This window comes from Alligator sinensis, unplaced genomic scaffold, assembly GCF_000455745.1.
Source record: "Alligator sinensis unplaced genomic scaffold, ASM45574v1 scaffold138_1, whole genome shotgun sequence".
NCBI classification, from domain to species: domain Eukaryota; kingdom Metazoa; phylum Chordata; order Crocodylia; family Alligatoridae; genus Alligator; species Alligator sinensis.
The window spans coordinates 767,935-785,028 of NW_005841862.1; the positions used below are offsets into that span (position 1 = coordinate 767,935).

Below are 17,094 nucleotides of genomic sequence, written 5' to 3' on the forward strand. Positions count from 1 at the left end.
AAACTTTTTGTAGGTAACAGTTTTTTCTCAGATTATGAGCCAGTCAGTGTTTTACAAAAAAATTGATGCTGAGATTAGTGTAGATGTTTCGAAAGACACAGTCGCACCACACAAGCCACTTATAGTCATTTTATTTGTCTTCATGCCTTTGGGTTCACTACACTTGTTTACAATACAAATACACTATTTGATACAAAATACTCAATGACCATATATTAGTATTTACCTTTGATCATATCCCTGAAGTGCATAGGCCCTTCCCCTTTTACAAACAGTCTTGCATAAGCTACTGTACAGATGAGAGACATACCTAGTGAGGCTGTTACAAAATGAAGAAGCCAGATGCAGACAATTTGGCCACTTCTTGTTGAACGGTGTAAGTTTGGGGCAGGCAATAATATGTGATGTCTTAGCAGTGGTGAAAGGATATTTTATGCCATTCTCTTCTCTGAGTTCTTGTCACCAAGATGGTGCGCTTAGCTATAGGGGCAGCCTTGCAAAATTAAACACATCATGGCATTCAACAGGCTAGCCTTGCCATGCATTGCAAAAATGAGACCATTGCTGAGGCTACTCTCACATTGAATCACCTTTAGCAGACACACAGGGGTGGGGAGGGAAGGGAAAGCCTGTGATATTACATTAGGCTGCCTAGCATTGACTGCAGTGGGTTAATGATACACACCATTTTTTAATGACTATATTCTTGAATACCCTGACACAAGGACCTCAGATAAACTGACTTCACTCCCACAGCTTCTCCAGGGAGTGCAACACCACCCTCGTTGCTTCCACGATCAAAGGTGACTGCCTCTTCCTCCTCTCTGCGAGAGCCTCTTCCAAGCTCCCTATAACTTCATCTTGCTACTACCTTAACCTGAGTGATCAGGCACGTGAGGAGAAACCAAAGTCCACTGGAAGAAAGGATGTTTGTGGCAGTGGAGAAGACAAATCAGGAATTGTCCTATCTTACCCTGCTCCCAGCAGCAAAAGCCATCACAAGCACAGCAACTATTAGGCCCTACCTAGGCTATAGGGAAACAGCTACTTCATAGCTGCTACTCATGGACCTGGCCGTGTTCAGTAGTCAGGGTTTTCTATGCACTCTTGTCATACTGCAGGCTATGGTTCTGATTATATTTCATGCTGTAGCAAGGAAATAGCTACATGTAGCTAAAGGAAGACATTTATAATGGGTTGGCCTAACTAGGCCCATGGCATAGTCAACCCAGACAATGCACCATTCCACCACCCACTGCAGAAATATTATTCACCGTACAATCTAAACGCAATGCAAGAATTTTTTGGTTTTTAATCAGCCGATATCAGTTTGTACCCTTTTTTCCCTATCAAATACCACCCCCTGCCAAAAACAAAACAAAAAAACCCCAACCTCCCCCCCACCCACAACGGGCTTGTTTCATTACTGGGACAAAAATCTGTTTTAGATTCTGGTTTAACTATAAAATAACTTCATTGTGTTCAGTGGAATTACAATAATAGCAGAACTAGGTTTATGAATCTTGAATCTCTTCTGCTCCACTAAGGGAAACAATAATAACCAGAAAAGGCACCTTTTAAGGACCTTTCACTGACAATCAGCACAAGACAGTCGCAAAACAAAAGCACTAGGGGGTGGTGCCTTACCCTGCTGCCGATCTGCTTAATGCAGACCAGCTCTTGTGCTTTCACTTGAAAGAGACAAGCCTTCAAATACAAGCAGCTGTTTTGTTTCCTTTCCTGCTCTGCCCCATAGCTTGGCCTGTCTTCAGGCAAGAACTTCATATTCATGTCTCACTGCATCTCTTATTTTTTATTCCTTATCTGCAATGATTCCTGCAGCTCATTCTATGAACCATGGCAGTGATGATTGAAGCCTTCAGTCTGTTACATCAAGTGTAGCAGGGTTATTACTACAGCTTCTTTCAACCCTTTGGACAAGGCTACTATTGTTTAAAATTTGAAATGACTAGGTAATGAGCAATACTGGAGTGTTAAGTGCTATTTTATTCCTAGAGCAAACTGACAGCAGCCACAGAAACCTTCCTTTCTGTCCCATGGATCTACTTGTCTTATAACTGCACCTATGTCATCCATAGGGGACAAGCTTACGTAAGTAATAGTCTTGAGAGCAAGTAGTCAGCTGTCTTTTGGGGCTACAGATATGGAGTAGGGGGAAGAATATGGATCTGAAAGTTCTAAGCGAGGGCTCGGAGATGATTGCGAGTGCCTACGATGCTGGGCTTCAGGGTGGTGTAGGGATCACTGGTGGTGGAACAATTAGTCTGTGGCTGAGATCTGTTGTACTAGGAATAAGCCCAAAGTAGATTCTCTGAACTCCAGGGGCACCTATGCATGTGCTGCACATCTGCTCTGATTAACGGAGTCTGCTGGTGCGTGCTAATTAATGTGCTCAAGCAATCGCATCTATTCAGCATCCCTAAGCTTCAAAATGGCAGTAGGGGCTCTTGAACTAAAGCTCGTCAAATGAGCTTTAGTTCAAGCGCCCCGCCACTGTTTTGAAGTGCAGGATGCTGAATACGCATGGTGCTGTGGGCGCTTTAATTAGAGCAGCTCTTGGAGCTCCTTCCCCATCACCCTGGAGCATGTGTATAGATGCCTCCGGAGGAGTTGAAGAGTGGGTTTGAATCTACATTCAGACTTCCTCCTGGTTCCATTTCTGCACTGGATCCAAAACCAAAAAGCACTTACTTGGTTACAGTTTGAATGCGTCTGAAGCACTGCAAGGTGGCAGAATTTACATGAGAAGGCTTGAATCTACTGTTTGGGCTGATGTTACTCAAGAACAGCTTGCTCAATGCCATTCAGCCACAATTCTAGACCTAGCTCTTCAACAAACCAGTTCTTTCCAGATCTGAACACCTCTTCCTAAGCCCAAAGCGCTTCATACACAAGAGTGCTGAGAACATTTCTTTAAAAAAACAACCACCCAAAGGTTTTGGATGTACTCTTCCCCACTGTGGAAGTTTTCATGGAAAAAAAATCCTAGAAATATATATTTATTTTTAAAACCGAGTAGACAAAAATACCTTCTGAGAATGTGAATTTGAGTCCACCAATTTCAACTCAGCAGGACATGCTAATCATTTAAAACATGGTAATAAAAGCTTTTAAGTCATCCATCTCTTTCTGTTTTCCTTGTGAGCATGGCACACCTAACTGAACTTGTATATACACACAGAGATACACAAACACACACACCACAAATAAGAGTACAGAAATTAGTCTACATCCCTGCTATTGTCATGAATGGGGAGGAAATTGATGCTGTGACTTGCATATCTTCCTTTGCTCATAGCTAGGGGTCTTGCAGTTTTCGTGGAAAGATGGCTAGGAAATATCGCATTGGCTGTTTTTTCCTGCAAAATCAACCTAATCCCCCCGCCCCCCATAGCTTATTATTCATATAATGTACTGTTTTAAAATGTCCCATGCTTACTGCAATACAAAAACAATGTGACAATCACGGCAGCCATAGATCACGTGATTGAGAGATACTGTCTGCTCATGACGTAGACTATGTGAAGGTGCCAGTCAGTGAAGTGAAAAGATTTCAGCACCACCTTTTACAAAATTAAATGCAGTGCCAATACCCCTCCACCAATCAGCAATGAGGGGTGGGGCTGCTGGGAAATACCCGTGAAATTGGTTCTTTGTGCTGCAACCAAGCTGTGAAAATTATTTTATCTTGTGGCAAGTTAAGTAGACCCCTACTCATAGCCTAGAGGCTTTTTTCAAAATGTTCCTGTTACCAAAAGTAATAGGAAAACTCAATATCTGGGGAATCTGAAGAGGGAGCAGGCCCTGTGGATGTTGTCTGTAGGATCCTAGGATCTGTTAGTCCTAGGCTAGTGGGAATGTTTTAGTGTCTGCAAGTGAATCACTTGCTAGTGGCTGGTCCATGAAAAGGACTGTAAGCTGTAACACTGGCACAGCTTGTAGATTATCCTTTCAGCTCAAGTAAAAGAGGATGTGAGGTCTAGGCCTCGTTACATCCATGAAATCTGTACAGCTGTGATATATACACCATACCAGCAACAGGTGATCAAGAAGACCTAAGCAACCACCAAATTATTATATTGTATAGTATAAACCTGCTCAACATAGAGTATAAATCTCATTTTAAAAAGATGTGGCATAATTTCAACATCAATTTCCACAAACTTTTAGTGCCATATTCCACCAGGAGGGGAGGAAGAGGACATTGGTGGAGGAGAGTTTAATCCTACTTCTAGTTCAGCGACGATGGCCTAGACCATCCTTATCAAATACGGTTCTTAATTTTTGAGGCCCCAAAACCAAACTGGATGTTCTGGCTTGTTTCATTTTTGAAGAAAGGGGACTCACCTCACTGCCTGGATCCAGAACCAAAATTTGAACTGCTCCTTTATGGTGATAGATCAGGAAACCAGTCCCACATCTTCCCTGTTGTTTGCTGCTGCTCAATAGACCCACTTCTATGGAAATAGACAGCCACTTATTTTTTAGACAGCACTGCTGCATAAACAGCCCCTTGTGAGTACACTGTAAATTATTAATGCACATCTTTACACATGAATTCATTTCCTATGCCTATATTTGACAATACACTTACTGGGATATATTTCATGCACAAGGTGTTCAAAATGGATCAGTGGAGCTTTGTGTTTTAAATTATCATACAAATACTGTGTTATGGAAACAAGAGTTGTAACCCCTTGGAATACAAATGGTATCTGGAATCCAGATTGGGACACAACATCCTATCTTCGGCCTTTATTTTAGTTTAGGGTATTTTAAACCTTTGAGCAGTACTGGTGACTTCTCATTGTCAGGCCTTGTTACACATCTCTCTCAACTAAGCCTGACCCATTCAAATTCCACTGAACAACAAATTCTTGTAGAAAGAGGTGCTCTGGTTTTTTTGGATGGAAGGAATTTTAAATGGCCAGTACCTTATAAGTTTTGGGTTCTAGAAAAAAAAATTGCCAACTTTTTTTTTTGCATTTCATCCCTTTCCCTTATAATTAAGCTAGCTTCCCACCTCCCTTACAAACAAACCATCCAGTAAGGCTGGCAACTTTCCTCTGCCTTGCCAGTGATACTGCAAATACTGCATATTCAGGGACTTTTGAAGACTGTGCTCTAGCTGTAATGCAACTTGGGAACGTACTGTTGTGTTCCCATCCAGAGTTGCTTTGTCCAATTTGTTTCAAATGAGTGACGCTTGTCCCAGCCCTCCTCGCATCTCTGCCATCTGGAGGAGATTTCCAAACGTCCCATTCCATAGCAATTACCAGTCTGGCAAGCAAAGCTCCAAACATGAAACACTCAAGCAGCGAGTCATGACTTTACATTTAAGCAGAGCACACACAATTGAGAAGAAGCTCACAGGAAAGGGCACGACAACAATCATGCGAATGAGTTGATGCAACTGAAAGCTGGGCCTTGCAGTGAACATTTATTATCCGCTCTCCTTGGTTTTTTTTGTAGCTTGGGCTCTTGTGATTTGAAGCCCCTTGGTTTATTGGAAAACACGGCTTCCAAAGGTGGCACTTTAGAGCCAGTTGGCACAATATGGGAAGTAACACTGTCTGCTCTTTTGCTTGCAGTGTGTGGGTAACACGGATAACCTCTTCAAGGCTCACAGGCCATGTGGGATGAAAGTCAAGAGCTCTGGGGTGCTCTCAAGGCCCTTGATGGGCTACATGACCCTTGTTTCTAAGGACAGAGTCCTCGTAGTTGCTAGCACAAGGCGGTGCTGATGCCTCCAAGGGCAAGTCCTGCTGTTGGTATCCATAGTTGACATTGCCACAGGGGAAGTGGCGGAGCCTAAAGAGAGGCACTTCCTTAATACTAGCTGTTAGTGAGGATGGTTCTAAGAGCAGGGAGGAGCCTGGTAGCCTGCCAGTCACCACACTGGGCCCCACTGTACAGTTTCCTTCATGCCCCAAATTCTCCCTCTCAGACACCTCTTTTTCCAGCAAGGAATTATTTTTGATGCCCGTCTTCCCTGCAAACCAGGAGCCATAGGTTGGATTCCAGAGGTTGGTGGGCTTGTTTCGGGACCCTCTGCCTTTGTGAAGCTCAGAAGCTGGGTTGGACTGTGTATAGGCCATGCTGATATGGCCCCCTTCCAGGCCTGGGCATACTTTAGCAGGGATGGGTGGCTCAGAGGCTGCCACCTTCAGCAATGGCTTTCCAGGAGCAACAGTGGTGGGCAGAGGGGGTGGAGAAGGCAGGGCCTGCTTGTCATCCTTCCTTTCTTGGCGTGGGGAGACCAGCAGAGGAGGGATTCCTTCAGGGTCTTCTGGGCGCATTGGGACTTTTTCCTCCTCCTCTATGCATGGGCCATATTCCACAGGCAAAGCAGTGTTGATGACATCAGGGTCCTGCAAGAGAGAACAATCAAACTGGTACCACTACCGATGTTCGAGCATTGCTATCATCCTGCAGTCATGCAGGATGGGGTGCCTCTCCAGACTCCAAACTTTTTATACAAGGGGCATCTATGAAATACAGCTAGTTCTGGAGTGGAACATGACAGTTATATTATACAATAGTTTAGGGCAAAAGCGAGGAAGAATTTTGGTGTCAAGCTGGAACTGGAAGGAGAACATTGGGATGAAATATAGATTCCAAAACAAAACACTCTTATAGATCAAACATTGGGATCAAATATAGATTCCAAAGCTCATAGCACTCTTTGGTACTGCTGAATGAGTCACAGCTATGGAAACACAGGAACATGGCGGTGCAGGAGAAGGTGAGGTCAGGGGTTATACAGGGCAACACTTGAAGAAGCACCTCAGTTACTTTGGACCTGAGGGGCCTCAAAGGGTCTAGGTCCCCCAAGCCTTTTGGGTGCTTTTGCAAACGTTCCACAGAGAGCTGTCTCATGGCTAGAAACTGGTCGACTGTTGACTGTTGATGGGCAATGCTGGACATTTTGGATTTAACACCTCCTACCCTAAGAACTAAAAATGCATCTGAAATATGAAGAGGTTAAGCCTGTTAATCATCCCTAATTTACAGATGGGGGAAATGAAGCCTGGAGAAGGAAAATGGGGTGAACAAGGCCTCTCAGCCAGTCTGTATCCAAGCTGGCAATGGAATAATCCCCTAGCTGATTCATTTGCTACACCATGCTAAGTCTCAACTGGGCCAGTTGGGCTAATCAGTTGTGTCCTACACAGGATGGTAAAGAAGACGCAGTCCTGGAGAGTTCACCCAATCTCTCCCTCCTCCACCTGACTAGCACCCCAGCTGCAATAGTCCAAAGCTGGCTGGTCCTAATGGCATCAAATGCCTGAGATAAGGAAATTCAGCTGAATCTAGAGACAAAATCCCCAGAGGTTAAGGGGGTCTGCTAAAACTGGCATTCTGGGTGGGGACCATCTCAGGTCAGTACTTGCTAGACTGTGAAGAGAGGCTGTTATCTGGCTATGCCTGTGCAACACAGTCAGAGAAACAAAGAACACAAGTGCAAGAAAACATCTGATGGATTGATTCAGGCCTCTGGCCTCCTGGAAAACTCTACCTTTAAGCAGAAGCAGCAGTCACAGAGCTGCTACTCCTCTTGGCCTGTGGCAGGGCATGTGTATAGTCAGTGAGAACCCCTCCCTCTTTGGCCAGGGAGATGCAGACATATGTATTTGAAGGGCAGGCAGGATCCAGTACCTCCCGGTTTACTGCTCGACACTGATTTCAGTCTAACACAATGCACATCTTTGCAGCCTAGTGCAGTGCTACCTTCTAAGTGCCCTGCACTCTGGTTTGCTCAGACTGTGTCTTTGGAGGGAGGTTCCTCTTCCCCTTTCTGCCTTTTATCAAATGAAGGAAGAAATGAACACTGATACCTGAGTGCAGTATTCAATCCTCTCCAATATTATGGCAAAATTTGGTCGGTCTTCAGGCTGGTGCTGCCAGCACTGGGTCATTATACGATACCTATAAGAATAGCCAGACAGAAGATGAGGAGTGGCAGGAAGGAAAAAGGCAGATTACTTTGGTCAATAAAGACCATCACTTCACTGCAACCCAGAGACGATCAGGGCACACCAGCCAACCAAGTATTCAGTATGCTGCAGTGGCCAATTAGAAATCCATTCCCATGCAGGTTCAGGTGAGAAGCCCTGTACCCACCCCGCTGTCTACGTGCAGATACCAATGTAGGTAAAAAGCCAGATATGTCTGTATGTGCTGCTGTTGGAGACATGCCATGAAGATTCACACAACTGATGAAAAACAAAAAAAATCTTCCCTTAGGTGGATTAGGGGGTCAATCTAAGGCTGTAGCTATTTCCATCTAATTCCTGCCTCCCTTCTCACCCATTCTGAACACTGTGTTTGCGACTGAGGAAAACCCCCGTTGTGCAAAGGGGTCTTCTAGCCAGGAAGAACGGGCAACAAATACCTTGCCCAGACCTTTTGTTCTCCAATGCATCAGTTGTATGTTCAATCTGAACAAGGATGATCCCACCCTGCCATCCTCATTGATCATCAGACAGGCTGTTCAGATGGAGGCAGGCTGCCCTGGCAGGCTGCCCTGCCAGCATACACTGTCCTTTGGGAGCTGGTAAGGGAAGTGTTACCTTGGGAAACTAAACTGTACAGTGCAATTCTAACGATAATAATAGCAGGCTTATACTGCCTGCTACCTTTTGCTTCAAAGTCTCTCAAAGACAGTCTATTGGACTGATTTTCAAAGGCACCAAGGACCTACAGCTCCCTCTGATTTCCAGTGAATTTTCAGGTGCCTAAGTGCACGTGAAAGGCAGGCCATACTATAGAGGTACCACTGCAATGGTACTCACTCCACAGTGAGGGTGGAATCCAGCAACAAAATAACCTATCCATCTGAAACTACACAGGGAGTCTCTGCAGGCATGCTTCGATATAATAATCAGCGCAAAAGTTGCCTTCTAAAAAAGCCCACAAGGCATCTTTGATAGAGATAAGTGGCTTGGAGTTTCTGCTTTACACCAAATCTGAAGGATAAAATACTGACCTAACTTAACTCATGACCCATACTAAGTACTCCCAAAGGGCACTGACTGACAACTGAAAAGAAAAAGTCTTACACTTGATTTCACAAAGAAAAGGTTCATTAGGATACTCAGTAACTACATGATAATAGAGTCAATAATTTTCTGACCACAGCAAAGAATTCAAAACACAGAATGAATTATACTTATTGTATTTCTTAAAGTCTCGTACACAGGGCCAGGGCAATTTTTGGGTGGATCCATTCTTCCTCCATTTGTTACGAACTCAAGTACCTCCTGGTTACTTTTGCTAGGATAGGGCATGTATCCAAGAGAGAATATTTCCCACAGCAATACCCCAAAAGACCTGGATACAGAATGAAAAGACAGAAGGATAAGGCTACGTGCAAAAATTAATGTAATTAGAGGGCTATGAACTTAAATTCAGTAAAATCAGTATTGCTTTGTGCAACCCACAATCAGTCAACCTCTGGAATTCAATGCTGAAGAATACTGGAAAAAGTAGCTAGGTTAAAAGGAAAAAATAGGTTATTTTATGAATATCTATGACATTGATTGTTAAGTAAGCCAGGACTGTGATAAAGGTAATTAAATCTGATGCTTCTGACTGCAGGTCAGCTGATGAGTAGTCAAGTAATCACTGCAGGAAGTAATAATCACTCCTCCCTCGTATCCAGTTGAACAGCGCAGGGAGGAATTGTGTACCTTTGAGCTCTCAAGTATCAGCCACTGTTGGAGGTAGGCAAGTGGTCTTAGTAGACCCAGTACCTCAAGCCCTTTATAAGAATCCCTGAAGTCCTAAATAAACAGTGGCTCATTATGTTTTTGTAAGGATGACATGAGTGAGCCCCTTGCTGGGTCTGGATCCTAAATATTGCAGGAAACTGGAATAAGACCGTTCCCCTGATTACATCATAATTCTTCATCTGGAGTGTGGAGTGGCCTTGGCAGGACCCTCTGAGGCAGTAATCTGGCTGGTGGCTTGGAAAATGACAGCTGTTTGAAAGTTGCAGCTGCTGTGTGATTGGGAACAGAATACAGCAGTCCAGACTCAGCCCTCTGGCACTGACAGCAAATAATCCTGCTGCATTCTTAGGACTCAGCGTGACCCATCAGCTGGGAAATGGGCTCTTGCTTACTCCAAACTCCAGGAATGGAGCTGGTGTTTGTCAATACTGATAGCTTCACAATCTCCTCCTCCCTCCCAATCACACTGTCTTGCACTCCTGGCTTCCTGAATCACATTTGCTTAAGCATCTCTTTCCCATCCCTCAGAAGTCCAGCTTTTTCAACAGTGGCTTCTCACTCCCTGACACAGGTGGCTTTCAGCCAGGGTAAATACAGGGTGCGACACAAACAGCTTCAGTGACTGCTTAAGACTTTGCACTTTTGGTCAAACCCTTCCCAGCCCCTTGCTGACTCTGGTTTGCAAGCCAGCCCCATTTCCTTCTCTCTCCTCTGGCATGAGGAAAGTCGTTGCTTACCCAACAATGTACAATCATTCTGCTGGTACCAGAAGTACAGGTCCTTCTGCTGAAAGGTGCCTGGCTCTGACTGATATCAGCCTCCTTTCATGAGTAGAGACCTGGCACCTTCCTTTCAGTTAATAACCGATATGGCATTTTAACCACACCCACTGCACCCCTCCAAAGAGAACGCCTTCGATTTGCAAATGGATAGCGAATAATTGGTACAACAGCTAAGAAGAAAAAGGCCCACCATGTGTCTGTTTTTGATGTAAATACTCCTTCCATAAAGGCCTCTGGCGGCATCCACTTGACTGGCAGCATTGCACAGCCTCCCTTTCGATAATAGCTGGCCCTGCAGAGGAAAGATAAAAGCGGACAGTCAGCCAAGGATTCAGAATGAAAATGGCCTTAATGTAGTACTTTTCCAATCAAAGGATTATAGTTAGCAGCCTGGGGCTTGGCTCATTTGGTAATGGGCTTAAATGGGGGCTTTTCTTAAAGACAAGCAGCATGGCAGGGATGATGCAGAAGAGATCTTTCTATATTCATAGACACAGATGCTACAGGCTGCATGCTTTCCTCACTCTGTGCATAGGTAAACCTTACCCATAAGGACAGTCCCACTGACTTACATCCCCTCAAAACCGATAAAAGCCTGCAATAAACAAATCCACTCGACTGACCAATTAGCAACAAAATGCTCCAGAGGAGAGGAATGAACAGGTCCTTGCTGTTGCAGTTGGTTGAAAAGAAAGGTGCCCAGACATTATGGTGACAGGGACATCAACGGTAAGTAATGATCCCTTTGTCAACTGAAGGTGAAGCCCATCAATATCTAAGCTCTGACAGTGGCAGGCACAGACTGCTGCCCTATCAGCTCTCAAGCTAAGCAGAGCTGGGCCGCCTCGGCACTTCCACAGGACAGCCCCAACGCTCTGCAAGAACTTGCGCTGCTGAGCCAGTACGTGGCATTTGGGCTTTGGGAGTCATAATGGAGCCTATTCTGCAGCCAAATGGTAGGAGGCGCTGTGCTGCTGAAAGGCCTGCCTTGCAGATGAGCTGTCTACCTGAGGCCCTGACCATTTGTGGTCATTAAAGATTTCCTGACCCTTCTTGCAAGTCATTTATTCTAGTGGCTTGGCTAAATTCCAGTTTGTGTAATTACATTCTCCTGACCCTTCCCCCACCTCTTTTATATGCAGTACATTGAAAAGACTTGGGACACAAAATGAAAGACACAGGGTGAGTGCCAAGGAGGAAGGAGATTAAACTCAGCATGATTTGGGGTCATAGAACAAAAGGGCACATTCATGGTTTACACCACTTCATGGTCAGAAAGCAAAGGGAAGAACTTAGGGACAGACTGCAAGAGAAGGGAGAGGACCAGGGAGTAGCCTTCAAAGCACTGTCAAATCAGCACCTAGAAGCAAATTCTAAACACAGCATCGGGGCCATAGGGAAATCATTCCTGCAGTATTTCTTTTACATGGACTACAGCACGCGATGATGCTTTACCAGGCAAAATACCTCCCCCACTCCAGTAAGTTTGTGTCTCATAGCACGCTGGACTCGGTTCTGTTACCTGTATATGTCTCGGGCCATTCCAAAGTCTCCAATTTTAGCTACTCTCCCAGCCCCTTGGCAAGTAAGGAGACAGTTCCTGGCAGCAATATCCCTGCAACACAGAGGGAGAAAAAGAAAAGGAAAGGGGAGAAAGAAAAGATAATCATTTAACCTTTCAGCTATTTTGCAAAACCAAAGGACATCACAAGAATAAAGTTGGCCTAATTTGCTGGCAGAGGTGTGAGAACCCACAAACCCCAGAGTAGTCAAGACGGGTGAATAACAAACCCCAGTTTATTTATTTTCTTTTTTAATAGAAACTCTTCAGGTAGTTGCATATTGCTGTCTGTAATCATTCTTTAAGACCTTTCATCTGTGCAGATGATTTCCTCACCACAACAATGGGCTATCTGCAAACACCCCTTCCTCATTAGAGCTGTCAAAACTGTAGAAAGTTGGAAACAAAAGATTTGACTTGGACAATTAATCTCTTCCAACTACCTGCTGCCTTAGGTCATGAGCTCCTGCCTCTGGGCCTAATATGTCTTTGTTGTACATGTCACAGGCAAATAGAGCAGCTCTTACTCTGTGGAGAATGCTCAAATCTGCCTTTCAGAAGGTAGATGTGCACCTGAACCAAAGCTTGCATCTATGTCTTCCCTTTTCTAATGGGCTGAACTATCCTCCCCTGACTCTCCTGGACTCAGGGGTGGTTGCAGCAATGTGACTTAGTCTCATGTCTGTCAGAATAAGTAAGCCTGGTAAACTGACCTCAGAAGAGTGAACTAAAAAAAATGGCAAGTTCATGGTGCTCTTGCAGTGCCAAGCAGTTCTGCTCCATGTGACAGCTGGACTTTTCCAGTGATGCTATGGTTGCCACAAGCATTCCCATGTACATAGAGTGGTGAAAGATAAAGTGCAGATAAAGGAAGATCAGGATCATCTCTGTGTCCCATAATGCCTCTGTCCTTGTAGCTGGATAGACCACAGGTGTAGATAACACCTATGCTGAAACATGCTAGATACTACCTAACTATATTCGGTACTATCTAACTGCCTCCCTAAACCAGAATTTCTCCTCATATACAAAAGGAGCTAGGAAGGTGTAAAGAATGTGACAGATACCTGTAACTACTTCTCTGAATACAATTTGTAACCATGTGTTTGTACATTATGGGGGAAGAGGTTAAAATGGAGTACTGCATCCAATTCCAATTCTGGGTGCCACAATTCAAGAAGGATGTGAAGAAGCTTGAGAGAGTCCAGAGGAGGGCCACGTGCATGATCAGAAGGCAAGAGAACAGGCCTTATGAAGAGAGGCTGAGAGCCATGGGACTCTTCAGCCTGGAAAAGCGCAGACTCAGGAGGGACCTGGTGACTGTCTATAAGTACATAAGGGGTGTGCATCAGGATTTGGGGGAACATCTGTTCACCAGAGCGCCCCATGGGATAACAAGGACCAACGGTCATAAATTCTTCCATGACCATTTTAGGCTGGACATAAGGAAAAACTTCTTTACTGTCCAAGCCCCCAAGGCCTGGTCTGGACTCCTCCAGAAGTGGTGCAGGCGCCTACTCTGGACTCATTCAAGAAACATTTGGATGTTTATCTTGCTGGGATCCTGTGACCCCTGCTGACTTCCTGCCCCTGGGGCAGGGGCCTGGACTTGATGATCTTCAAGGTCCCTTCCAGCCCTAATGTCAATGAAATCTATGTCTATGAAAATGGAGCCCAGCCTGGCCACCACCCCCACGTGGATCCCCAGAGGGCCTGGAACCGCACAGGGGAGACCTACCCTGCTTTGGGAAGTGCTAGAAAAGAGGTAGCACAGGGGTCGGCAATCCCTGATATGCATCCCACAGCATGGCATGCAAGGCCATTTTGCTCAGCATGCCACATCCAGCCTGGGCTCTGGGCAGCTGCTGCCAGCCATGGAGCCCGGGCTACTCACAGCGGGCAGCCAGGAGGCTGCAAGCCCTGCTGCAACCAGCCTGGGCTCTGTGGCAGGCAGCAGCTGCCCACAGCCTGTGCCAACTGTGGCAGGTAGCTGGGAGGCCGCAAACAGCTTTGCTGGGGTCTAAAGCACTGGCTCTGTGGCAGTGACAGCTGTATGCGCGCCTCAGGGCAAATGGCAGGGAAGGAACTGGGAAGACTACAGAGGAAAAAGACTCCCACTGGTTGCTAAAGAAGCACCGAGAACTTGCACTGGAGAACTTCCTGTGGCTTTGACGGAGCTTCCTCTGCCCTGTGCCAGCTGGCTGGTTGCTTGCACCATCCCCTTCCTTCATTTTCTTTACCTCAGCTCTGACTCCACACCTGCTCCTCTTATCTACTTCTTCCCTGTCCTCAGCTTCTTCCTTTCAGTGTCTCCTTTTCCTCTCCTTTCCATTATGTGATCCCTCCCTAAGTAAATCTTTCTCTTTCTCCTCCAAATCATGGACTTAATATGAAGCTTGCTGCCATCATACTGTGTGCTCTGCCTGTCTTGTCTGTTTTGATTGTAAGTTCTTGGGGATGGGTCACGTTGCCCATGAGCAGCACCTTCCATGATGGGGCCTTGTTCCTAGCTTGCCTAGCACTGTCATAATAAACATGATTAACAACAAGGATGGTGTGGTTTGCTCTATAAAATATTTAGTGTTAATTCAGCAGAGAGGAGCACAGAGACGACTAACTGATTGCTAGTACTTGCTAATCAATGGGAGATAAGTCATCAATGTAATGCCATCACAAGAAAGGGGATGTATTTTTGGCTGCATCAGCAGGAGCACTGGGCATATGCAATGGGAGGCAAGTACTACTGTACTTGGTACTGGTTAGGTAGACCTCACCTTGAATATTACACTGGGCTCCACATTTTAAGAAAGATATGGAAAAGCAAGAGAGGGTCAAGACGCAAGGAACAAAAATGATATAGGGTTGAAGGGAAGCTGTACGAGGAGAGGTTGAGAGCACTAAGCATGTTTAGCTCGGTGAAAAAGAGATTAAGACGGAGGCCATGACAACAGTTTTCAAATATTTGAAAGGTTGCCACAAAGAAGAGGGAGAACAACTGTTTTCCCTTGAAGAGAAGGCACGGAAAGAAACAGTTGTTTTAAATTGTGGCAAAATAGATTTAGATTAGACCTCTCAGGAAAACAATGAGCTTCTCATTACTGTTAAAATAATGAGCTAGCGGAATGGACTGCCCAGGGACGCTGTGGTATCTTTAAGTGGACACCAGACTGCCACTGGGAGCAGGGGAGGATACAATGAAGAGCTGATACAGAAGCAGAGATTGCAGAAAGTACCATCTGCCAGCCTAACTCTGGTGATGAGTAGATCTAGGCACAAGCATGACAAATGTCAACTTGCAAAAACAGACAAAGATCTACTGTATTTTCCCACTGGTAGAAGTCACCAAAGAAAGTCTGAAGCAGGGGCCAAACTCAATTGAACTGGCTGAGGGCTCATGCCTAGTGACCAGGGGTGCTGTGACCTGGGGACCCAGTCTAAAAGTAGGGGTTAAGTGAGGGATTCCTCCCTTACAGAAGCATAGGTATGGGCCTTCTTGCTTAGAAGGGCAGCCCACAAGGAACAAGGGTCAAAGGCACAGCTCACCCCTGGAAATGTAACAGGGAAGATTAGAATTAATCCTCTTGGAAAGAGAAATCCTGGTGCTGAGGAGTCCTTTAAATAAATCCTTTTTGGAAAAGGTGGAGAGAATACTAATGAGCATGCCAGATCTCTGAGGCCTACATGGAAACAACTCCTGGCGAGAAGAGGTACAGGGCTGATGTCTCTACAGCCTTGCCTGATTCTCTGGACAGAACTGGCTACATCTCAAACATCATTCAGATTGTGTAAGGCTGTCTGCAGTCTCATGGTACCATTCACAGCACTGTATCTGAAAAGAATCCTACTTTAATCTGCATGTGTCTGGGGAGAAGACAGAAGAAAAAAAACCCAAGGCAATAATTTGGAGAGAAGAGCAGCAAACTACTGTAACAAGTGGAGTCTCTGTTAAGAGTTTCAAGGAGTTGGGCTTTTATGTCACATCCTTTGAAAGCACCTCATTGCTGGAATGAAATAGGGCATAAACATACTGATGGAAAGCATTACTTATGCACATGTGACATTATGCACCCACTCCTGGAAGGGCCAATAATGAAAGGTCCTAAAAGCAAATGGTCTTACTCACCTGTGAATGAAATGGTTTTCTTCCAGATACTGACAGCCACAAGCAATATCACGAGCCACATGTAGCAAGTCCAGCATGCAAAGGGAAGAGGGCTGGGTCTGTCAAAAGACAAGAAGAAAGGTATGGTTAGGAACAGGACCATCACGTGGCTTGTCTTCTGTAGTTACCACCAAGCCAGGAAATCAGTTGAGTCACCACTGGGTTAGGAGGAACACGGATCAAATACTAAACACACATATAAATATGATGAAAAATACCTCAGACCTATCTCTTATCTGGCACATACGGTTCCTTTCCAGGTAGGTTAAGAAAAGAAGATACTGGCACCTAATTACACAGAATCAGTAGCTCTAACATCCTATTGCCACAGAACATCTAATTCAGGCTTCACAGGGAACAGGACCTTTCCTATAGTCTCCTTCGCTGCTTTGTGCAATTAATTTCAGATGGGCTTCCATCACTTCCCCTGGGAGGTGAGTCCAGTGTTATAATGTTGCAGTGATATTTAACTTGACTTCGACTTCACTCAGTTTCATCCTACTCTTCTACTGAATAACCCTGATAGCTGAAGCCATCCTCTGATATGCCCATTACCAACCATAATATCTGAGTGCCTAAGTCCCATCATGGTGTTAACCCCTACACATATGTGAAAGGTGTCATCATTCACTCCCTTAGTTATTTGGCTAAACCAGGCCTATTACATTCTACTGTTCTTTTGGGTTCCTTATGCAGGCTTTTCATGTATGAGTGCAGGAAGCAGACATCCTGTCTGGGGAAGGAAAGGGAGGATGCATTTGTACAGAGCTAGATGATATATTTGGAGAACAAGCATTGCTTATACGGGACATGGCTTGTGGGCAGGAAGGGCAG

General features: G+C 45.1%; 1 protein-coding gene across 2 annotated transcripts in view; it reads right to left on the reverse strand.

Moving 5' to 3' along the window:
- Positions 1-5,036: 5,036 nt before the first annotated feature.
- Positions 5,037-17,094, reverse strand: part of ALK (ALK receptor tyrosine kinase) — a 545,961-nt gene continuing 533,903 nt past the window's right edge. For both annotated transcript variants that reach the window (XM_025215973.1, XM_025215969.1), the window contains 6 exons: positions 16,222-16,319; positions 12,060-12,152; positions 10,728-10,829; positions 9,220-9,354; positions 7,860-7,950; positions 5,037-6,392 (listed from right to left, as the gene is read on the reverse strand). In XM_025215973.1, coding sequence (XP_025071758.1) covers positions 5,688-6,392; positions 7,860-7,950; positions 9,220-9,354; positions 10,728-10,829; positions 12,060-12,152; positions 16,222-16,319 — 1,224 coding nt within the window. In that variant the 3' untranslated portion in view covers positions 5,037-5,687. The remainder of the gene's footprint in view (positions 6,393-7,859; positions 7,951-9,219; positions 9,355-10,727; positions 10,830-12,059; positions 12,153-16,221; positions 16,320-17,094) is intronic.